Source organism: Brassica napus, chromosome C8 (assembly GCF_020379485.1).
Source record: "Brassica napus cultivar Da-Ae chromosome C8, Da-Ae, whole genome shotgun sequence".
Classification (NCBI taxonomy): Eukaryota; Viridiplantae; Streptophyta; class Magnoliopsida; order Brassicales; family Brassicaceae; genus Brassica; species Brassica napus.
The window spans coordinates 41871980-41896226 of NC_063451.1; the positions used below are offsets into that span (position 1 = coordinate 41871980).

General features: G+C 35.7%; 3 protein-coding genes and 2 long non-coding RNA genes across 22 annotated transcripts; 1 reads left to right on the forward strand and 4 right to left on the reverse strand.

The window, feature by feature from the left end:
* Window positions 1–260: 260 nt before the first annotated feature.
* On the reverse strand, window positions 261–3585 carry LOC106416165 (guanine nucleotide-binding protein alpha-1 subunit-like). Of its 10 annotated transcripts, none has more exons than XM_013856998.3 (14): window positions 3341–3582; window positions 2758–2927; window positions 2590–2662; window positions 2423–2460; window positions 2252–2341; window positions 2084–2161; window positions 1898–2005; window positions 1721–1822; window positions 1499–1554; window positions 1146–1280; window positions 965–1058; window positions 817–876; window positions 663–742; window positions 261–586 (listed from the first exon to the last, which is right to left on the reverse strand). In XM_013856998.3, the coding sequence occupies exons 2-14, from the start codon at window positions 2815–2817 to the stop codon at window positions 409–411; spliced, it is 1152 nt and encodes a 383-aa protein (XP_013712452.2). In that variant the 5' UTR covers window positions 2818–2927; window positions 3341–3582; the 3' UTR covers window positions 261–408. The 10 variants fall into 10 exon arrangements, with proteins under 10 accessions (XP_013712452.2, XP_013712453.2, XP_048620939.1 ...); XM_013856999.3 differs by having other exon boundaries at window positions 2758–2924; window positions 3341–3564; XM_048764982.1 differs by having other exon boundaries at window positions 965–1280; window positions 3341–3584.
* Window positions 3586–4608: 1023 nt separating this feature from the next.
* On the reverse strand, window positions 4609–6803 carry LOC106412452. Of its 2 annotated transcripts, XR_007327185.1 has the most exons (3): window positions 6219–6514; window positions 5393–6183; window positions 4609–5140 (listed from the first exon to the last, which is right to left on the reverse strand). It is a non-coding gene; the product is annotated as an uncharacterized LOC106412452 (long non-coding RNA). The 2 variants fall into 2 exon arrangements; XR_001282613.3 differs by having other exon boundaries at window positions 5393–6803.
* A 3714-nt stretch (window positions 6804–10517) lies between these two features.
* Window positions 10518–13954, forward strand: LOC106415512 (polyadenylate-binding protein-interacting protein 7). Of its 5 annotated transcripts, none has more exons than XM_013856253.3 (6): window positions 10518–10719; window positions 11169–11975; window positions 12143–12551; window positions 12634–12704; window positions 12959–13083; window positions 13205–13954. In XM_013856253.3, exons 2-6 carry the CDS (start codon window positions 11229–11231, stop codon window positions 13500–13502), a joined length of 1650 nt encoding a protein of 549 aa, XP_013711707.2. In that variant the 5' UTR covers window positions 10518–10719; window positions 11169–11228; the 3' UTR covers window positions 13503–13954. The 5 variants fall into 5 exon arrangements, with proteins under 5 accessions (XP_013711707.2, XP_048620943.1, XP_013711706.2 ...); XM_048764986.1 differs by having other exon boundaries at window positions 10528–10851; window positions 11181–11975; XM_013856252.3 differs by having other exon boundaries at window positions 10528–10849.
* Window positions 13955–14413: 459 nt separating this feature from the next.
* LOC106414952 (3beta-hydroxysteroid-dehydrogenase/decarboxylase) lies at window positions 14414–19212 on the reverse strand. 3 transcript variants are annotated; one of them, XM_013855542.3, is made up of 12 exons: window positions 18810–19212; window positions 18656–18745; window positions 18448–18581; window positions 18185–18355; window positions 17330–17455; window positions 16818–16897; window positions 16074–16272; window positions 15857–15962; window positions 15412–15586; window positions 15000–15156; window positions 14814–14880; window positions 14414–14729 (listed from the first exon to the last, which is right to left on the reverse strand). In XM_013855542.3, exons 1-12 carry the CDS (start codon window positions 19051–19053, stop codon window positions 14626–14628), a joined length of 1653 nt encoding a protein of 550 aa, XP_013710996.1. In that variant the 5' UTR covers window positions 19054–19212; the 3' UTR covers window positions 14414–14625. The 3 variants fall into 3 exon arrangements, with proteins under 3 accessions (XP_013710996.1, XP_013710995.1, XP_013710997.1); XM_013855541.3 differs by having other exon boundaries at window positions 14414–14704; window positions 18810–19197; XM_013855543.3 differs by lacking the exon at window positions 14814–14880 and having other exon boundaries at window positions 14414–14704; window positions 18810–19209.
* A 2949-nt stretch (window positions 19213–22161) lies between these two features.
* LOC106414956 lies at window positions 22162–24218 on the reverse strand. Of its 2 annotated transcripts, none has more exons than XR_001282963.3 (3): window positions 23488–24218; window positions 23189–23285; window positions 22162–22446 (listed from the first exon to the last, which is right to left on the reverse strand). It is a non-coding gene; the product is annotated as an uncharacterized LOC106414956 (long non-coding RNA). The 2 variants fall into 2 exon arrangements; XR_002660758.2 differs by having other exon boundaries at window positions 23395–24218.
* Window positions 24219–24247: the final 29 nt, after the last annotated feature.

Genomic DNA, 24247 nt, shown 5'->3' on the forward strand with positions numbered 1-24247 from the left:
TTGACAAAACAATAATACTCCATCCGTTTTATATTAAGTGTCGTTGCAGAGAAATTTTTTCGTTACAAAATAAATGTCGTTTTCAACTTTCAATGCAAAATTTATTAATTTTATTTAGCAATTTATTTTTTTATTGGTTGAAATATGAATAGTTATGTAGGTTAATTGTATTTTTGTATAGGAAATATACAAAATTAATTGTTTCTTTAATCTGTGTGCACGAACCCACAGCAACATTTAAAATGTAACGGAGGGAGTAATAATAAGAATAAAAAACACATCGAATTTTGAACCACATGTACTTCTCCAGAATCCAGACAGAACAATTAGGGTCATTCAGTTTCTTAAAAATAAATGTTTTTTTAAAACACAAAATAGGTAATTTACTGGAGTAACAAAATAAGTAAATCATAAAAGACCAGCCTCCAATAGGTTTCTCCTTCTTAGAGTCTCATCTACAAGCTTGAACGTTTTCTTCACAAGCTTCTGATCCAAAGCCGTCGTCCTGTAGATCTTAAACACCCTGTCCACGCGATCCGGCGCAGTGTTCTGGTAATATAATTCCTCAAATTTCTTCTTCACAAACCTTTCATTGTGTCGAAAATCACAAGGTCAGAGAGATTACAGAGTATTAACTTGACTAAAATGAAAACAAGCCTTACTCGTATGCATGCTCAATCTCTTGTTTCCCACTCGAAACTGGTTGGTAATCTCTGAACCACTCGCAAACATTCAACGGAACCTATAAAAAAGCATTTGTTAAAACCAAAAGTCCTGCTTGCACAAATGAGAATATATTCTTCAGCTCTTACTTACATCAAGAACCTTCTTCTCAAATATGTCAAACTTGTTGAGGAAAAGCATGATGGATGTTTTCTGCATAAGAGAACAAAAGCATTGGCTACAAGTACTCTTTCAAAAAATTTAAACCGATAATAAGATTAAATAAAGGGTCAAAAGAAACCTCGAAACAGGGCTGTTTCAAGACCCAGTCGAACAGTTCTTTGGTCTCCATCATCCTGTTTTTCTGCTCGTCCTCAAATAGTGTTTGGTCGTACCTATGATGACCAAAAAAAACTCTGTTGTGAGTTGGGCAGCAACAAATATACAAAAAAAAAAAATTAAATAATGAAATGGAGCTTAACTCGCTGATAGCAGCACAGAATATCACAGCAGTAACACCTTCAAACAGATGAATCCATTTCCTTCTCTCATTTCTCTGTCCACCCACGTCAAACAATCGGTACACTTCGCCACTTTTCTTATTTTCTCCCACGGGGCTGCATCGTAAATCAAGGTTTAGTCCCGTGGTAAACACCTTTTATTCAGTTTACCAAAGAAGAAGAAGCTACAAACCGCCTAGGCTAATCAAACCCAGAGTTAAAACTTAGGTCTTATCAGAAAATTAATCATCAATTTTAAGCAGCAACACATGAACAGCAGCATAGAAACGCCAAATCAAACATGCAAACAAGAGTTAATACTAAGTAGTTGGCACCTGAACTGTATCTCCACGACACCAGTTGTGCGAACTCTCGCATACAGTACATCCTCCTGAAACACCAACATACCAAAAAAATGTGTACCAATGACTGACATGAAAAGCAAAAAAAAAAAAAAAAGCTACTGTTTGTTAATAACTTGATCCAATCCTAATTACGGTTAAAATCATTTGCTTCAAATATTTTTTAATCAACACAAAATTGAATAATTAAGATACCTTGGTTGGAATATAGTTGACATCTGAAAGTCTCTTCAAGTTCTCCATCAGATATTTAGTACAATCGGGAACTTGAAGCTCATTACCACGAGAACATGTTTCCTACAAAAAAATCAAAACAACATCGCAAACTTGGCTTGCAAAGGAGGTGAAGAAAACGTGCACGCAAACACACACCTGGATAGCAGGATCATTCCATAGTGTTTCTATTCCCTCGGCGAGGTCCTTGGTAAGACACGGATAGTCTAACCTAGCTCCAATTTCAGATAGTTTCTCCCCAATGGCCTGATAATAATAAGGTGACTTGGCATATATTTTATTGGAAAATCTAAATGTAACCAAAAAAAAAACAGCTCAGCATACCATATTTTCATAGGATAGCGTATATTTTGCAGGATCAGTTTCATTTTGAGCAAACTCCTTGGTTCCGTCATGCAATAACTGGTCAACCACGATACCAGAGAATAATAAGCTACAGAAACATTTGTCCCTCTTATAGAGAGGTCTCTTCAAGTATATTTTTGTACATACTTTTATAGTCTGATAGACATTGGCATGGATGACCGGAACATAGCTCTTCAGTTCTCCTTCATCGAATCCAGTTTGGAAGAGAAGTTTTATCTGCAAAGTTAGCACCCAAAACTTGTAAATAGTTGAGGTAAGTACTACACTAGAAACAATTTTCCTTTTGTCACTACTTGCCTGCTTAAAAATAGTAGACTTTCCTGATTCTCCAGCACCTTTACAAAAAGATCAGTCAGTTATAAGGACATTAATACAAAGGCTAATTGACTAATAAAAAACAGAATAGTTTGTCTCTGATTGATTGACATGCATAAGAAGAATACAATGAATCAAGGACCACATACCAAGTAGGAGAAGCTTCCGAATATGTTTTTCAGCCTTTGCTTCTTGCTCTATCCGTCTTTCGATTTCAGCAGCCTGAAGATATTTATAAGAAAACAAAGGTTTCAAGATTTGACTAAGTAATGCTCTCTAATCTTATGCATATATATATATATATATGGGAATGGAACCTGTGCATTCTCGTCGGTATCTTCTGTATGATGTCGACTTCTACTGCAGAGTAAGCCCATGATCTATATATATTCTCTTTTTTTTTTTATAATCCCACTAGCTAAAAGAATAATTAGACTTCAGCTTCTTGATTAGTTGTCTCTCGTAGCAGGGCAGCAGCGCCTACCTACTAAATGAAAATGCTTATGAATCCCTTTTTGATCACCATTCCAAAATACAACAAAGTTTCACTCATAAACAAACAATTTATTGAATTACAGATCCCAAAAAAAGATCAATATAACTAGGAATCTACAGAACCTAGCCGATTTCTTCAGGAAAAGTTGTAAGAAGTTAGATAAATGGTCAATCTCAATAACAGAAGCTAAGATTCCATCAAATTAAGCAGCAACTGACTGATCTACAAACCCCTAATCCTGAAAGACGCTCCAAACACGACAGGACAAGATCTGAGTTAATAAAAAAACAAAGAAACAAAGCTTGCAGAAAAGGCAAATATCAAAATTAAGAAGCTGAAGAAAACAAAACAAAGAGCTGAGGAGAAGGAAACAAAATCTGAGAAGAGAGCAGAGAGAGTAGTACTTGTGCTTCTCCTCTTGTTCTTCTTTCCTTGCTTTAACGTTCCTCTCTCTCTCCTTTTGGATAGTATTTGTATTACACACACTCATATCTCGATGCGTATTTGCGTAAATACAAATAACCAATTAATTTGATTTTTCTTTCTTTTTCTTTTTTAAGAAAAGAGGTCAAAGCAAGGAAAATGTTTAGCAAAGGAAGGGACAGACGAAACTGCGCCGAAAGGTCTTGTTTTGGTCAATGTTTGAAAAGATGTGTCTCGTCGAGATAAGAAAGCGTTACCTATGGTAAAAGATATTTTTTTTTTTGTCATACAAAACGAGCATATAAACCCAAGAAACTAAAGACAACAGGCCCAACAGGGCAAAAAAGTGAAAGCAACACGAGGTCCAAAATGCACAGCTTGAGATTTTTGGGTTTTCGGGTTTTCGGGTTTTCGGGTTTACGCTCCTATGTTCCATTAAAATTTTATTTGTACGAATCAGATTCAAATAATAACACTTTGGTTCAGATATATTTTGTATTGCATCCTAAAACTTGTAAGTAATCATATATCATTGGCTTTTGGGTATTTTCGGTTCGGGTCGGATTATACCGAAGTAAAATACAAAAAAAGTTTTAGGGCTTTTATGTTCTTTTTTATATATACATTTGGTTTTAAAGAAATACTAGATTTTGATCCGCGCTTTGACTATATGGTTAAATTTTTCAATTTGAAAGTTATTAATTTTTTGGTTTGAATTTTACTATTTCAGTTTTGACATCTATAACTGAGATCAAATTAATTTTGACGTCTTATAATGATGTTCATTCGAGTTTTAAATTTGTGTCGGTTCAGATTATTCGGTTTTCAAGTTATAGGGGTTAGGTGTTTCAGACCCGTTCATGAACCACATTTTTCGGATCAGATCAGTTTGGGTAATGTTGGGTTTGAATCGGGGTTTTACCATCGATAAACCCCGAAGTGAACCAAATTAAAAAAAAAAGTTTGGGGTTAATTTAGGTTGAAACCCAAAAATTTGACAGAAATCTAAAAATCCCAAATTAAACCTAAAAACCTGAAAAAATCAGTTAATTCATGTAATTCGAGGCTTTAGATATTTTTATTTATAAATTAAATTATATATATATTAATATATTATTATATTTTAGATAACCAGATACCCATTTAGTATTCGATTTGATTTTAGTTTTTCTAATTTACAAAAATAGGACCCGTTCGGGTTATTGTAAACCGGATGCGGGGGTTGTATATCGTAACTGATTTCGTTGAGTAGTTTTAGGAAACTTTGTTATTTAGAAAATTTTATTAATAAATTTTTTTTTCCTGTGGGGTTCCTGATTCAAAACTCTCGAATGGCCTTACAAGCCATGGACAAATGTCACCGAATTGGTCAAACCAAACATGTTCATGTTTACAGACTTTTCCACGGCTCAGTTAATAGAGGTAAAACTCTATGATGTTTATAATTTAGTTCTACCCCAGGTTAGTGAAAATGTTCTTCATCATGCTCATCTTCTTTGTCATCCTCTTTTCATGGCATTTCATGTCCTATCACTCTCTTCTACTGCAGATAGAGCCTTGGAGGCATGGGGAATCACAGTAAAAAAGATCATGTCCCCTGCTGTGTAATCAACTGCTGAAGTTTCATGCTCTTTAACATCAGGAAAGCTGAGAGGTACAGAAATATATGAGTGAAACAAAAAAACCTTATGAAAATGATAGACAAAAGCTGAGGTGTTTATTGATTGTTATCCTCCAATTAAAGCATATGATCGACATCCAATGGAATTTTTGTGAAAATCCTGCAACCATTAGACCAAGGATTTTGGTCAAAAGCCACCACTTCTCCACCTAAACTTCTAAGTGAATTTTGGAATTCAAAAACTTTAAGAGTCTCAAGCAAAGATCCGTTGGAAATACTTGTAACATCTTTAGCTCTGTTATCTATCAGAGTAGTAATTAATCAAGAAAAAATCAATGACAATGAATCAGTCCCCTATTTATGAAATTATATAAATTCCTTTAGAACATTTAAAAAAAAAAAGATAACTTACATTGTTTTCATCATTTCGGCCTTTTTGACAATGACACATCTCATTCCTCAAAGAAGATCCTGCAAGGACAGAGATCTCTTGCCAAAGGTGAAATCTATGAGCTCTGGATGAGAACAGTACTGACGTACATAACGCATAGATGTACAATTTATAGTATCGCCGTGAAGAGCATCTCTTTCCAGAAAGATATGATTATCTTACGTATTTATTTTACAAAATATTACAAAAGTGTACCTCCTAAGTTTGAGACTTGGTGCTGCTATTCTGCCAGGAGCTTAAAGAGCCGTCCTAACATGCCTCTGAATTGCACATAAAGCACAAAACCCAGTCACATGGACTACACAAACGTTTTCATGAGAACATCCAATTAGACACTGAATAAAAGACCCACCAAGCCAAGCAATTAATCAAACCAGCTTATAAATGCAACATACAGCGTTTCACATTGCCAACATCTAGAAAGTAAGCATCTAAGCACTCAGTGTATGTCTAAAATTGCGATACATAATTCAGAAAATATGTATTCCCAAGATTCTTCAAACCCAGACCCTACAAATCACCAACACCGACCAAATGTCAACAAAACCACAAAGGAGTTCTCGGATAAATAAAAAGACAGATATATTTATGTTAATCAGTCAGTGCTTAATCTTCCCTCTCTTTTGATTTTTTTTTGTGAACTTGAAACTTGTTAGTGCAGCAGGGATCAACGTCTCCATCTTGAATTCAGAACCACCATTAGAGAAGCCACTAAAGGGTTTTCTAGCAAGATGAAAATCAAGTCGCAAAACCTTCATCCACTTCTCCGAACCCTAAGACAAATCACCTTCGTAATCACCTCTTACAAAACGCTTAACTTGAAATCCGCAAATCTGCGATGATCTCTTGTTCCAGATCACAAAATTTTTTAATTATGTCAAAAATTATTTAGTTGAAAGGGATAGAGAAAAACGGAAATATATTGTTTGTTGGAATAAAAGGATTTCGTGAATAATAAAAATAATTAAAATGCATAGTTTAAAATTAATCGGTGGCAAAGATCTGTAAATATTATTGAAACAGAAAGGCACCTTAAAAAAGACCTTATGTTTTAATAGTATAGATCATAAGGATAAGTTGGTGTATTGGTTTAGGCTCGTCTTATTTCTTGACCCAGTACGGGTCCGACTCCAGTTTAGTAGGGTTTTTCATTTTTATCAAAAAAAAATTAAATGTAGTTTTTTAAGTCATCTACGTTATTCTACATTAGGGATTTTACTTATGTAACCACAAACTACGGCTATTCTCTTCTTAACCAATTTTCATCATTTTACTTTGTTTTTCATGTCATATTTACACAAAATCTTGATTTGTTCGTGATTTGATGATGAGAGTTTCCAAAATTAAGATTTTTTGCAGAATTGGTCAACTCGAAACTTGTAACACGTGTGTTATGTATACACAATTATGTATATGTGTGTATATGTTTGGTTTACTTCGGGTTGCAGTTCGATTATCGGTTTAAACTGAACCAAACCCAGGGTCCAAACTCCAAAGTATCGTGAGATGAAACTTGATCAGGTTTTTTAAAGGATCGGTAACGGATCCGACGCCCTTCTTTCAGGTCGGATTTGGATTACGGTTCTTATGTAGGCACATCCAAAAAAAAACTGAGAAAAGCGGCGGCCGACTCAAACACATCTCCACGTTTTGAACGGATAGCGTGGTAGGGACACACTCCCACGATTGAAGTACCCACCAATCTTCACTAGTCAGGAAGTCATCGACGAAACTCTAGCCGGCTGTTCCACCGGAAACACACCGGAACAAGAAACTGTAAATTTTTTTTTGTCGACGTCCATCTTCTAAGATCAAGTGGTAGTCGGGTTTGAGTCGTTCGGAAGAGACGCTCTGTCCAACTGAGTCTGATCTATATGGGAAAAGAGAACACCGCTACATCTTGCCTCCTTGGCGAGAGAATCTGCACGAGAATTTCTTGTCCTCGGTATACGGCCGATACTGAACTCCAAGAAGCCGGCTCGTAGAAGTCGGAAGGAAACTAACTCGGAGGCAATAGCCGGCCAGTCAGTAGGGTTAGCAATCATGTCCACCAGATCGGAACAGTCTGTCTCGATATGAATCACGATGTACTGTAACTCTCGTAAACAGGACATCACCCATATGAGTCCTTCCATCTCTGCATGGAGAGCTGGTAGGCTTTTCCTGCAACCTTGCAGTCCAAATATTTTGACTCCCATTTGATCCTTGTAGAACCACCCTAAGCCACTAACCGTGCTATTATCGATCCATGATGCATCGATTTGGCAGATCGGACGTTGGGCGTCCACAGGAAGATTCGAAACCAGCGACAGAACAGGATGTTGCTCCTCTTCTTCTCCCTCCTCAAGTAAATTCGCTTTCCTCCAACATTCAGATTCAAGGGAAGCTAGTTGGAGGGTAACCAGAGGGAAGATATCTTTACCATTGAAAAATTTATCATTGCGAGCCTTCCAAATGTACCATAAGATCCACGAAAAAGTCTCAATAAGTAGTTCCACAGAGGCCACGTTTCTCTTCTTCCAAAAAAAAAAGTTCATGTTTTGATAAACAGAAGTATTCGGGAAGTAAACCGGAAGGGGCGGATAGTCCGATAAAACCGAACTGTAGTTAGAATTTTGTTAACAATGATAGAGAGAACACACAATCTTCGTGTAGAAGTTTGTTAATAATGCGCAGATTATAACTTTATCTGCCATGGTAAAAGATAAAATTCTATCATATTTACGTTATGAAATAGGTAAAAGATATTATGAAATACATAAAAGATATTATTCTTAACCATTATTTTGTAAACTAGGTGTTTTTGTACACCATATTCAGTAATAAAAAAATTATATTTTCAAAAATTATTAATATTTTAGATTTTCTTATTTTCTTACCAATATTTTAATATAAGTTTTGATTAAGCTATAAACATAAAATTAAAATAAAATGAATAATTTTGTTTATTTTAAATTATATTTAAGAATATCTATCTATATATGTAAAATTATAATTTTAGATATATTTTTATCTGTTTATTTTTGCTAAAATATATTAAATCAACTTGTAGAAAATTAAGAAAAATATTTTTGATATTAAAATTATTCAAAAGTAAAACTAAACAGTATTTCTAAAATTTGTAGATATATAAAGGAAACTAATGATATTATGATTAAAAATTATAATTTTTAAAACAAAAATTGTAGAAATTTTTTTAAAAAATAGTAGTAAAAATTTTATAATCATAAAAAATAGAACTAAATAATTTTCGAATTTGTAAAGTATAAAGTATTGTCATATTTAAATAGATTTATTTTAATGAATGATATATGAGTTATTAATACAGTCTAAATTTGTTACCGTAAATATAAATTAACATTAAATGTAATTGTTTATGTCATATATCATATTATCATTTATAGTATGCCTTGTCACATGCGTTTCTTTATGTTGCTGACAAAAAAAAAATTATACTATGCCTTGTCACATTTTTAAAGAAACATTTTGTAGAAAGTACACATAGGCAAAGTATGAAAATCATTTAGCAAGAAAAGTTTTTATTATAATAAATTATAAAATCAAACAAATTGAATATACTATATTTTTAAAATCATGCATTTCAGCTTAAATACAGATGACGGTTTTAGACAAAAAATGAAATTGGTATAAAAATATAATAAGTTAATTTCATTAAATTAATTTTGGTAAAAAATATTGTCAACATTTAAAGCACGGTTGAAATAGTACATATTTAATAATTAATAAAGTGTGATGAAGATCGAAGATGGAAACTAATGAAATATTTGATTTTAATTGGCGTTTTAAAAGTGCGGGATATTTTGCGTTGTGAAATCTAAAATAGACATATCCGTTTTATTTAAACCCATACCATTTTTGATCGATCTTAATTATATTCCAAACTTGTTTAGACCAAAATCCAAAGAAATTTTTATAGATTCCATTAAAAAACAATTTTACTTACATGGGATATTTATTTTACAACAATAATTATAAACTGTGTATAAGCAACCACCCGTTTCGGATAACCAAACTTAAAGTATAAAATTAATATATAAAAATAGCAAAAAATACTCAGAGCACTACGTGTAAATCTGTCCATGATTGTGTTATGTGCATTTATATGAGATACAGTTTTATCAAAATATTAGAGAAACTGTTTATGCTAAAAGTAGTAAGATACAATAACTTTTGTAAATATTATTTGTTATGTATGATAAATTATTGAGAAATACCTTAAGATAGTACTAAAAAAGTTTTAGTTATAAAAATAGACCATAAAAAGGACATTAAAAAGGTAAATATACATTTATACCCCTAGGGTTAACTAATCCAAACCATATGATTTAGAGTTACGGGGTGGGGATTTGAGATTGAGATTTAAAATTTTATAAAATAAAAAATAAATATTAAAAATTTGAAAATAAAAATTTTTAAAATAGTTTCAAAAAGTATTTTTAAATTACAAAAAAAAAATTATAAAAAAGTTCGAAATTGAAAACATATAATCTAAAACTATAAAAAAATATATTTTTTTATTATTTTTTATATCTATGGTATTAGTATCATTTTACTTATTAAATGAAACATTTTGGTCATTTATTTATTCGTGATCAATTTTTGTGACCAAAACTTGAAAATGGTCTAAATTATTTAGTAGGAAAGCTGATGTTAAAATATGGTGGATACATTTGTTACATATTTTGAAATGTAGTTTTCTAAGTTCATATTTCTTTTAAATGAGGGAAAATAAAATATTGTTATTATTTGGGGCGGATGTTTATTAATTTTGTTAATAAATAGAGTTGTATTTAAACATTTATTTTTTTTGTTTTAAGAATATTTGTGTAGAATAAAAATAATGTTAGATTTTATATAGTAAGATTAAACCAAGATTAGAAGGGGAAAAATCAGGTATCGTTGTTTCTCATTAAAAAAAAAAATCTATACAATTAAAACACTCAATCTTTTTTTTTCCTTCTAATCTTGTTGTTCCTTTTTTTTTTTGGTAGCCTTCTAATCTTGTTGTTCAAAAAACTAATTACATAGTGTTAAATATTTGTTTTAATAGTATAGATTAAAACAAAGATTAGAAGGGAAAAAAAAAAAAAAGGAAGGTCAAAATCGAGAGAGGGGCACAAGGTTGGGGGTGTGTCTTAGATACGATAATCTTGTGGTGGTCGTAGGTGCTACATCCTGAGCCAAACACACGCGAACGAAAGAGAGAGAGAGACTATTAGAGATTAGAGAAGACGACGACGACGCTTACCCAAAGCTCGAATCCCTAGGTATTACTTTTTAAAAGCCACAAAACTCCCCCTTGGAAAAAGTTATCTCTCTCGTTTTCCGCAGCCTTTTACTCCTGAATCTCGTGTGTTTTCCTCTCTTCCATGGATCCACTCTTTCTCTTCCTCAAAGGTTTCTGATTTATTTTCTCATCTTGATTCGCGACTTTCTTCCACTTTCTTGGTTTTTAATTTCACTAACGATTCAGTTATTGTAGTTGAGTCTCAGATTTGAAGCTAATTAATTGCGTTTGTCTCCTACGAAACACTTGAGATTTATTTATTTATTTATTTATTTATTTATTTATAAATTAAAAGCTTCAATGCCTTTGACTTATATGAACTGAAAGTGTTTATCTTTTTCTTTCCTTGTAAATATTTGATTTATGTTTTTTTGTTTCTTTTCTTGGGTAACATTCGAGTAGTAGTGATAAAAGGTTATTCTTTTGCAGGTTTTGGCTAAAAAAAAAACACAAAGCAGTTAATCGTTGTGTCTCATTTTAAATTTCGATATGAACTTAGGCAAGAAAGCAACGACCCCGTCAAGTGATCCAAAGCTAAAGCCAACAACTTTAAACCCTCATGCTGCTGAGTTTGTTCCGTTTACTCTACGCTCTCCTTCATCCTCCGCTGGACCTACTACTACAAACAACTTGGATGCTACGACACCAAGACTTTTAGCTTCCTCCAGCTCTGTTCTGGACCGGTCGGAGTCATCTGCATCGCGTCATTCAGATGAAGAAGCGCGCCAGTTCTGGAGTCACCAGCTTCCTGATGATATCACTCCAGATTTCAAGCTTATGACTACTCAAGATGACACTTCTTATGGTGCTTCTGGGAGTTTGTCACTAGCTGGCTTGTCCTTGTATGACGCTGAGAACTTTCCTTCTCCTAGTGGAGGTGGAGGAGGAGGAGGGTTTGTGTTTTCTGACCAACCACATGGGCATAACTTGTCGGACAAGAGTAGATATCCCATCTCCTCGTTCGGGGAAGATCAGAGTTTCAGTCCAAAGCCTTGGGATAAGCAGATTATGAGTGCTGAGAAGCAGCTTCTTGGTGGTAATGATGACAGGGAGAGAAGAAACCCTTTTGGTCGATTCATGGTTTCCGAGAATCCAAGTATAGGGGAAATGGAGGTGAACCCTGTGGAGTTTCTCGCTTCTCAGTTCCCTGGGTTTGCTGCTGAGAGTCTTGCAGAAGTTTATTTTGCTAATGGGTGTGATTTGCAGTTGACCGTTGAGATGCTTACTCAGCTTGAGGTATTCTCCTTAGCTTTCTTTTTGATTGTTACCTGCGTTGTGATGGTTCAATGTAGATGCAATTGAATTTTTAAGTTATTGAATGTCGATGTCCTTTTTTTTTTTTTTGCTATCGTGTATAATCATTCGAGTGATTTGGTTATTTAACTTGCATGTTTCTACTGCAGCTACAAGTGGATAATGGTATGAATCAGAACATGAGGCCTAAGATTCCTGCTCCTGCTCCGGCTCCTAATCTTACGCCCATGGATTTTCCTGCCCTTAGCATCTCATCAACTAGCCCTGCACAGTTTGATGATATGCAACAAACAGGGAATCACCATTACCAATCTGCTGGAAAGGATAATATGTTTTTCTTCAAGCCAGATTATGTTTCTGCAGTCAAGAAGTTAGCATCCCAAGATACTGGCCTGTGGAAATATGAAGGAAACGGTTCAGGAGACTCATCTATTGGCGGCTCAAGCAGAAATTTTCATGCTGGGAGTGGGCGTGGACCTGGGAGGAGTATATATTCTGATAAGCTGTCCTCAAATCGAGCTGCTCCTGTCGCCTGGCTGGAGACCGGGGACGCAGTTGGTATATCTCCCCCCTTTTCAACAAAACTTTACCACCCTATATATACTACATATGTTGTTATCTGATTGGATGTAAATTGCAGGGAATCTGTATTCTGACTTGCGCGGGGAAGCACGTGACTATGCTCGTCTTCGGAATGTATACTTCGAACAGGTATAAATACTTTGGAATGGCATTTTTTTTTCTCATTTATTTGACCTCTACTTTTCCTGTATTCACTTTCTGTTGTGTAGCTGGAAGTTGTATTTGATCTCTCTCTCTTTTGCTCATACTTTTTCAGTAGTGAATAAAAGTGTCTTTATCTGCAAGTTTTAGATGATAGTTTCAGCTCTTTCTCACCGGGTTGAATAATTTAAATACGGTTCTGTATTAATCATTATTTGATGTTGCTTTGTGGTTGAGCCTAGGCACGGCAAGCATACCTTGTGGGCAATAAGGCCTTAGCTAAAGATCTAAGCGCCAAGGGACAGATGCATAACATGCAGATGAAGGCTGCTCATGGCAAAGCTCAAGAAGCCATTTATCGTCAGAGGTTTTGACTTCTTTAATCTCAAAACACAAGAGTCTCTCTGCTTTTTACCCATTAACATAATAACAAAACTGTTATGTTTGTCTTATCTCTGTTCTAACCCTGCCGTACGAGCAATACACAGGAACCCGGTGGGTCAAGGGAACAACAGTAGAGGGAGCGAAAGAATGATAGACTTGCACGGGCTACATGTTAGCGAAGCACTTCAGGTGTTGAAGCACGAGCTGGGCGTGTTGAGGAGCACAGCTCGAGCAACACAAGAGAGGCTTCAGGTTTACATATGCGTAGGGACTGGCCACCACACAAGGGGCTCCCGCACGCTGGCTAGACTCCCTGTTGCTGTACAGCGCTACCTTCTCGAAGAAGAAGGCCTTGACTTCTCCGAGCCTCAGGCTGGTCTCCTTAGAGTCATCATATACTGACCATCTGCTTATATAGGAACACAACCGGAAAGGAAAAGCAAAAAAATAAAAAAAACGACCACGCTATTCATTTTGTTGTATCTGTTCTGTACATGGGAAGTCAGGGAGAGAGAGTATCTGAAAATGAAGTACAAAGAAAAAAAAAGAGATGAAGGCAAGAAGGAAAGGCTTATGCTAAAATGTTTTAGGTTTTGTTAAGAAAAATACTCTTTTTATAGCATTAGAGGATCAACCAGACCTCTCTTACTGTTATCTTTTTGTGGGGCTTTATCTGATGTTTTGTTGATTCTCTATGCTTTTACAGTTTTACTCTATATATACATTCCTTTCTTCCGGAAATGCTTATATTTTGTAGTTCTGTTAGATTCAGTGTCTATCATGATTTTAAGTCTTTGATTTCATGAGGCAAAATGTAATAGAATATTTGTATTCAACAAGCATTTCTTGCTCAAGCTCTCCATTGACACGCTTAAGCATTTGGAAACATTCATTTACTGCTTCCTAGTAACTCTATTCTTGGGAAAATCATGTATCCATCGTCTGATGCCTCTTTGTTGCAATATACTGTTTTGAGACGGTCTGCGTGCCTTGAGAATCGCAACCTCTATTTCATGATCAGGCAAGTCCTCCTGTGGTGGAGACAAAAAAGCAGCAAGCAAGCATCTGGTTATTGTGAAACACAATGGGTCTACTATAGATCTTCACGTCATCAAGAAACTTATACCTGATGATGTCTGTTGATGTAGTCTAAGATTTGCAGGCAAGTGAAACCTGAATCTGCGCACCTTGAATTTTGGGAACATTTTATTCTATTGATGAATTAAACATCAAACTTCTATGAGACCCCAGAAATCGACTTGATAAAATGATAATAACGCGATTTTTTTTTGCCGACATTCAGAGCATACCAATGAAATAACCCATAACGAGATTAGTAATGGGTAAAAGAGAGTGGGAGCGACAAATACATGAAATAAATTTTCAAACCGGAGTTAAAGGTTGTTGGACAAAAAAGAATAGTACAAAAATTCTTGGCACAGGAAAAAAAAAAGATTCTTAGTCATATTTCTTGCTTCCAAACAGTTTCTCAGACACCTCGTTTTTCCGCTTGCATGCGAATGATTTAAAACCCAACATTACAGAGTCGATCTCTTGCTCTTTCTTTTCGTACACGAGAAAAGCAATGAAGGCAATGGGAAATCCTGTCGAACACAAAAAACAACAACACTAGATATTGTTGAAAGAACATTAATTTTTCATAAAACCATTAATGCTGGCATGTAGTAGAAAGAACTAGACTTAGATGAGTACCTATAACAAATATGCTGTGAAGAGATACGGCTCCAGCGAAACTCATTATTAACAAAACGAAGACAACCTACGATATTAGAAACATTACTAACAAGGATAAGTTTCTCAACCAAATTTAGTTGGGATCGAGATATCTAAGACCAAAAACTTGCCAGAGATTAACTAGTTCAAGGAAAAAAAAAATACCTTGAGAAAGAAGCTCCAATCATTCCCCTGGCAAAGAGATTTTAGAGCTTTAACAGTTGTGTTCCATGAGGTTACCACTGACAATGAGAGGTGATGTGACGTGTCTTTCGAAACGTGAAACTTCGATGCAGGAATCTTTTCAATTGTATAGCCAAATCTGCAAATAAAGCATATACATATATATACATTCAGTTGTTAATAATCTGAGCAGACAGCAATTTCTTAGATGTTCCAGAATGCTTGTCATGAAACTTTCTGTCCTACTGAGACATGAACATGATACGATATATTCAAACTGAAAAATATTATAATGAAAATGAACATGATGGGCTAACAAAGAACTGGATCAAGGCAGTTCATATTTACATATAATAAGAATATATATCAAAAGTAGGCATAACAAGGATCTTACATTTTTTCTGGTAGAATGCCATGGAGGAACAAAAATACTGATGATACCAATAGAGCCTTTGAAAGAGCAGTGATGATGGTAGATCCAGTTGCAACGAAGTTATAATAGATACTAACAAGAATGAGTACGGCTGTGAGCGTCTGCTTTAAATCTTTCCAAAGCAGTGTATCAGCAACTGCAGGATCATCTCAGCAATCAGCATTCTCAATATGTAACGTTAACGTGTAATAAACGAATCAATGTCGGGGCATCTGAAAATACATCCTAAGCCTTTTTTCACAATAATATGGTTTCTAGCAACTTAACAAAATCATTACGAGGAAAGCCGTGCAGATGATCATCAAATAATTTGATGCATTTCAAAAATATAAGACTGTGTTGTCTTATAATGTGAGAGACAATATGATGAGAGCACGAGCATGCTAATTGATATATATGTCCATACCCTTTCCACCTCCAAGGATCCTAGACGCCTTGGATAGGCCCTCTCTTTTGGATTGACTTCCAGCTGTAAGATGAGAGAATGAATCTATAGTCCTCCGTATACCTTCCTGCAAGATCATCGAGTCATGCATTATATATTATGATATATCCAGACCCAGTAGCAATAGAATAAAGATGAAACAAATACACCTCTCTTGCATATCAAAATATTGTATAACCTGAAGTGGCACAACAGGAGCATAGCCTAGCCGATCCTTTGCTTTTGTGCAATCAAAAGTTCTGCTGCACGAGAGCAGCCTAACTCTTGAAGGCGTTAGTTGTGGTACTTTCATCCCATATGGTCCCAACAATTTATATATTAATTCAACCACATATGCAATCGGCATCATGACAAACGCAGGGATTTTTATACTTGGCCTGCAAGATATAATAAGTTCGTAAGGGCAGTACAAGATATGGTTTGGTTCAGTGTATTCCTTTTACATAAGACTGGCCTAAATTTTATTCTAATAATGCCAGAAAACTATATCCCCAAAGAAGATGGTTTACAATGAAACAATATCAGAAAAAAATGTCAGGCACAAAAATGTAAACATAAATTCATTGAATATATCCAGTAATTTTAGTTTTGTTATTCTCTTGTACAAGCAATATCTCTCTCTATATCAGATATCAGACAAATATCCGAGATCAAACTTAAGACGCTCACTGTTTTCTTATCTCTTGCTGAAATAGCTTATCTTCTGAAAATAATGCCTTTTGATAATCACATCTATCTCAATCCTCTTCATTTCACAAGTTACCCACAAAGCAAACTTTAAAGGAAATTACTGTCGAGGTCAACTAAACAACTAATGTAAAAACATTTAAAAAATTGAAACCGGGATTTGTCTTTCTCCTCTCCATTGTGCAGGAAGGATCTGACTAGATACGAACCCAAATAAAATAGCAAAATACAGTACCTCTCATAGCCAAGTCCTTCAAGAAGCTGTGACATAAATTCCCAAAATTTAATTGGCTCCATGTTGGTAATGAAATATGCCTGTAAATCCATTACATGTCAGGTCAGCCCACAACTAGGATTTTCCTACAACATCATAAATTAAAAAACTATATGACTACACACCTTAACTAATTAAAAAAATCATAAAATTAACTATAATTCGAATACGGCAGATAAAATGTTAATCATATTCACTGAAGAAATGTGTAAACAACCAAACCCGTTTCTCAACTAAACACAACAGTAATGAGGGAGAAAAAAAATCAAAACAGCAGGGCTCTTTTAAAGTTCACATAATATTAGAGTGAAAACAGCTTCTGATCCGGATGCATTAGGTATGCCAAAATGCTACACAAGAATGCCTTCCTAATTCAGTTTTTTTACCAAAAGACAACCCTTATTCTAGACATATATAGAGCTCGAAAACTAATGAGACCACATAATTAAAGAGTTGCAGCGAAAAACAAATACCTGGCCTGAGGCTTTTGTAGAAACATCTCCTCCTGAAGCTAGAGCACGCTCAGCACAAACATGGGCATGAGCAACATTTTCAACGTAAGTGAAATCGTAGAGATTATTCCCATCACCTATGATAAACTGGACATTAAAGCAGTCACATAAGACAAAGTTTTATGTCAAAGAAGAAAGTCCAATGAACATGAATCCAACAGTACACCAATTCTAGAAAAATCCAATACATATGACTCGCAGAAACCAAAGACACAATGGCAGAGAAAAAAAAATCCTACTATGCACAGCCATATTTCTCTACTAGGAACGAATACCACACCATGCAATCAGGAAACTATTCCCATAGGTCATTTCTCAAGTACTCATACGAATAATGCTTTCCTCATCAGCAATTTGCATCTCATGTTAGGCTATTGCACTACATAACCTGGTTTAAGTTTCCAGAGAAAATCTCACATCCCTAGGGCTGTCTAGACATAGAAATTTCAGTCTCTCAAGATTTATAGCTTAAAGCTTCAAATGAACAAACTCTGCCAAGTCAATACCCAATTTTCACTGTAAAACAAACTAAACATTTTATAACTGAAATAATTCAAAGTTATTTCTTTTATAGTATGTTTGTTCTCCATCCCGTGTGAATCAAACTGGTTCTTCCAGTGAGTCAGTACAGAATAAAGTGTCAAATCTTTAAATTTATAGCAAGAGCATGAGTTTCAAAGGGAATCTTATGGGCTGTTGTTTGCCTTTGTGGGAATAACAAAAGTATCAAGTGAAGAGATAAAGAGGAAAGTAAACATGAGAAAAAAAAAAAAGGGGGCAACGAGATAGATAGATAAAGAAAAAAAAAAATGCAACCTTTGATTTTCCAGCGCGAGCAGCAGCAACAAGTGAGGGAACCAACAATCTATCACCGGGACCAAAAATGCTGCTGGGACGTATGCAGCACGTGAGTAGTCCATTACTTCCATTCGCATTCATGATCAACGCTTCTCCTTCAGCTTTAGTTGCTGAATACGAATCATTGTGCTGAAACGAAGAAAGGATTATATTAAAGCCAACCAACCAGGCTCCTAAAACAAGCATTAAGAATTACTATCCAGTCACATTAATAGTAATACCTTGGATGGGTAAGCCATGGATTCACTACCATTCAAAATACCATGAACACCATCAAAGACGACGCTAGGAGAGCTCGTATAGATAAGCCTTTTCACTCCAGTATTGACACAAGCATCAATCACGTTTTTCGTCCCTGTAAGATTAAAAAATTTGCATTAAACATGACAAAAGTAACAAAATGTTGCAAGAGTTTCTAATAAAAGTAACCTTGAACATTAACCGAGTACTGAAGCTGGTGATTATTGATAGACGAATCCGGAGCTGCCATGTGGAACACCACCTCCGCTCCCTTAAAAGCTGTTCCAATGATCGATCCACCACGATCAGGAATCAAAACAAACAAAGTTTAAGAAAAGATTACCTTTGACGACTTGAGATTTATCGCGGAGATCAGCTGATACGTATTGAACGCGGCCAGATCTCATTGCCTCGCCGAGGACTCCGCTCTGTTCCTGGGGATCGAGCTGAATCGCCGGGGCTAAATCGGCGATTCGGACGAGGAACATCTCGTAGCGTACGAGCATTTCGACGAGGTGTCTGGCCGCGAATCCTCTGCCGCCGGTGACGACGCACCATCGCTCCGCCTCTGAAGTTTCCGGCGTCATTGTCTTCTCAATAGAAAGTGACAGTGAGAATAAACTCTCTTTAGGCAAAGGGCAGGTTGATTGTGTCGTTTAGCGCTGCTTTCGTGTGTGATGCGCCCCCACGCCTTCTCTCCCATCTCTCTTTTACTTTTGTTTTCTTTACGAAAAATTACATTAAATATATATATATTGTACAGTAGTTTTTAAGTTTATAGTTCAGTAGGTTACAAAAGGATTTACAATACTAAAAACTGAGGGTTGGGTAATTGGTGTCCCAATTATATTTCAGTTTGGATTTAGATTTCGTGTGTTTTTTCGAATTTATGAATTTAAGTACCATTCCGATATTATAAAAGTTTAAGTCGGATTCGGTTCAGATTTAGTCGGACTCGGTTCGGATTTAGTTACATGTCTAAAACCGGTTGAACTCGATATAGTTTCGATTTTAGATACTAATCAGGTTATCGGTTCCAAAAATATTAATTTGTACTTGATTAAATTAAATATATTTTCAATCTTTTCAATAAATTTGTATGTGGCTTTCTCAACCCATATTATTACCTTTCAAAATAATTTTGAGAAACTTGTTTATCAACCATACAAAATGTCTTTGAACCATATGCCACAACATGACCGCCAAAGCTTTGTACAAATAAAAATCATACATAATAAATCGTAAACAAATTAAAATTAATAACTAGTAACTCTAGAAACGTAAGAGCATCATTTTCCCTAGAAACCCATAAAGTTTCTTAAGTTCACTTTAATAACTATTTAACTAATAAATTTTAGCTAAGGACTTTAGTTAAGAATTTCCTAATTTTTTAGCTATAATGGTAGTTTCTTAATGATAGAATGTATTTCCTCGGTTCAGTATAGGGTTTTATTAAATGGTCAACCAAAGGGACATATAATACCACATCGGAGACTACGACAAGGGATCCTCTATCCCCTTACTTGTTTATTATGTGTACGCAAACATTGGTCGTGAATATTAAAAAGGCAGAGCGAAATAATCAACTAACGGGTATAAAGGTTGCTAGGGCTTGTCCTCCAATTTCTCATTTGCTATTTGCATATGATAGTCTTTTCTTTTGCAAAGCTCAACGGGAGGAATGTCAGACAATTCTAAGGATTCTGAAGGAATATGAAGGAGTTTCGGGACAACAAATAAATTTCAAAAAATCATCGATTCAATTTGGACACAAAATTGTAGAAACCACAAGGCAGGAACTACGAGATATTCTAGGCATACAGAATTTAGAAGGTATGGGGTCATATTTGAGTATCCTGGAGAGCATGGAGATTCCAAGGTGCAAGTTTTTGGATTCGTTCAAGAACGTCTAAGTAACAGAGTTAATGGGTGGACTTTTAAGTTCTTCACCAAAGGGGGTAAGAAAGTAATTATAAAATATGTGGTTACAGCTTTGCCAAACAATGTAATGTCCTGTTTTTGAATCCTGAAAACGGTAATGAAGAAGTTAACTAGTGTTGTGGCACAATTTTGGTGGAGCCCAGCGGGTGATAAACGAGGGATGCATTAGAAATCATGGGATAAACTTTGTACTTCAAAGGATGCTGGAGGTTTGGGATTCAAAGATCTTACAGAATTTAATACAGCTATGCTTGGGAAACAATTTTGGAAATTAATGGATAAACCGAATACATTATTTTCTCGTGTATTCAAAGAGAGATATTTCAGGAATGCATCACCCCTGGATCCCATTAGATCGTACTCGTCATCCTATGGCTGGCGTAGTATTGTCTCTGCTAGATCTCTGGTTAGCAAAGGACTAATCAAAAAGGTGAGAACAGAATCATCTATCTCAGTATGGAATGATCATTGGCTTCCATCCACTCGCCCGAGACCAGCAAATAAAAATCAACACAATATTTACCCGGAATTAACAGTGGATGCTCTTATTGATGGAACATCACGAGCATGGAATTTACAGGTTATTCGGACTCTGGTGGATCCGCAAGATGTGAAACTTATTGAAAGTATTCCTTTAAGTAGAGTTCCTGCAGGAGATCGGAATGGATGGAATTTAACGACTAATGGAAAATACACAGTTAAATCTGGATATGAAGTGGAGCGAGTGTATCCGGATAGGGAAAGTATACCACTCATGTATGGTCCTTCGGTAACCCCGTTGAAGGCGTTTTGTTGGAAACTACGTTGTCCACCTAAGTTGAAACATTTTTTATGGCAACTCCTCACAGGATGTATAGCGGTTAAGAAAAACTTGAGGTCAAGAGGAATGCAAGGAGACACAATTTGTGACCGATGTGGAGCTCCCGAGGAGTCCACTAATCATGTATTTTTTGAATGTCCACAGGCGGTTCAGGTATGGTCACTTTCACGGATTCCTACGAATCAGGATATATTTCCCACTCAAGCACTCTTTACCAATATGGATCATTTGTTTTGGAGAGTCTCCCCGGGTATGGAGGATCATCATTTTGCATGGATTCTCTAGTATATATGGAAAGGAAGAAACAATAAAGTTTTTACTAATTTGGATATGGACCCGAGAGATACGCTCAAATTGGCAGAAACGGAATCAATACTTTGGACGAAAGCACAACCCCCCCCCCCCACCCCGACTCAAGGAATAAATCATACCTGAATACCGATATCATTGATAATTCCGAATACACCAGGTAGATGGTGTTTTACAGACGGATCTTGGAAAAATCAGGAATTATATTCAGGACAAGGATGGTATAGTACCTTGGACGGTTATGATGGACTAATGGGAGCAAGGAATACAAGAGCGAGTCAGCCGCCATTACACTCAGAGATAGAGGCTCTCATATGGGCAATGGAATGCATGAGGAATCTCAGACAGTTCTCGGTTACATTTGCAACAGATTGTTCTCAGTTGGTGAAGAGAGTTTCGGAACCAGAGGAGTGTCCAGCCTTTGCAAGCTATTTAGAAGACATAATAATTTTGAAGAGAAGTTTCTACAGCTCAGAGATCATTCACATACCACGGACGCAGAACTCAAAGGCATACAGTCTTGCACGTAGTGCAAAGAAATAACCGTCGCTGGTCGTTCATATGGATGTGGAGCTACCGGTGTGGTTCGCAGAATCTTCATTAATCTGTTTTTGTTGCTGACAAAAAAAATGGTAGTTTCTTAATTTAGGTTTCTTAAAAAAAAAATATTTGTTTTTGATTACTTTGTGTATAACCACCTCTATCAACTACTTCAATCATTCAACACACACATATTCACTAACTATAAACTAAGTCTAACAAGCGACAAAAGCCAAGACTTGAAGAAGAGTAGACTTTTTTACCACTGCTCCACTCAGTCCATGAAACAACAAGCATTATCGGTCTGTGAAACAACAAGCACGAGATGCTCCCACTGCTCCACTCTGTGATGAATCTCTCAATGCTCCCACTACAAAACAGAGCAGAAGCATTATCAGTACGTGACACAGAAAAGCACAAGACATTACAGAAGCATGATTATCAGTCCGTGACACAGAAACATACATTAACTCCATTACAAAACACTTAATTCCATTTCAAGACACTTAAACATAACAGAAGAACAAGAACAAGACGAAATGATCTCTGCACCGTGGGGAATCACCAGCAACATTCCCTAATGCCCAAACGGCCTGAACACATGAGCAATGGTAACAAGACTCTTTTATGAGCCCAAAAAAACACAAAAAGGAACACGACGACTATAAATTCAAATAATCATAAAACTTTAGAGGAGAAGGAAAATATCAGATAGAGCGAATCAAACCAATAGGGAACAAAAAAAAAAGGTTCACTCATCATATCTCTCTCTTTCTCCTCCTCTTTGTATTTATCTTCAAAACCTCATAAAAATCCAATCCTTTTATTTCTAACGACTACAACTAACTACACGAACATATAAAGCTCGAAACTTGAAATCTAAAAACTCAATGGGGATTTAAACAGAGCCGTCCAGATTTTGAGAACAGATTAAGACTATATATAGATCTATAAACTTAGGGTTTCCTCTTCAACAGACGTAATACAAAGAGTATCAGATGCTGATGATCGTCAATTCCCATACTCTGTTACGTATTAGCTCTATCTGATCCCATTCTCTTAACCTAATCCATACACACACACAACAGATATATCCAATTAAACGCCTTTACCAATAGAAAGCAGTTTCCTGAACAGAGTGGTGGCTTCAAGCTGTAAGCTCATGTCCTCCGACCACACTCCACCAACCATAGCAGGCAAGCTCTCCAACTAAGTTACAAATCGAGAAGAGACGCTCTAATTAGTTAAAGAAAGAAGAAACAAACATGCCTTCGAAGAAGAAGGTGCAAGTATCTCCATAACCATGGCAGAAACAAACCAGAGCTCTAGGCTTAGAAGCATCAGGAATTGATTGTCTTGAATCAATTCTAGGCGGAACAAAATTCAATTTCAGATTTTTTTTAGTTTTTACTTTGAAGAGGATGTGATCGAGATTAAGATGAATATCTTTCAAGGAATCGATTGTCCTGATTCCATCTCTTGGTGACGGCGAGCCGAAGCTTCGTCGAGATTAACATCTTTGAATCGCCGGAGTTCGTCGTTTTCTACCTTCGCCGTCGTGGCCATCAATCCCTTCCTTTGCCACTCTATTCTTGGGTTTGTCGCAGCGGAAGAAAAGAAGAAAACCCAATGGAATCAAGAAGACGAAGAAGACGAGAAAAAATGAAAAGAAAGAGAGAGAAAAAAAATACAGAGGTTTTTGTTGCCTGACACGTAGAAGAAAACTCAAGTAAAGATCGGTCCCCAAAGTGCTAACTTAAGGATCGATTATCTGATTTTTATTTAGTTTAGATTTATTTAAATGAGTTTATTTGCTTAAGAACTTTGTTAATAACCACCGATGATCATGGTCTAAGAAACATGTGTGTTAGTCATGTTAACCTAATTGAACAAGTCTCGTAGAATTGTTCAAGTGATTTTTAATAAAGAGTATCGATTGTGGAATTGCTCGCGTCTTATATGTTTCATATACGAACGAGGTTTTACACATTTAACATAAATTTTCAGTTAAATTCAGTCTTTATTTTCTCTTATTTCACTATGAAAATAATTTTCCCCTATTCCGTTATGAAAATGATTATAGTCACCCAGTACTATTACACGACTCCACGGTAAATTGAAGTTCTACTTATAACAAGCACCCGGCTGAAAATCAATATAACAGAATTGAT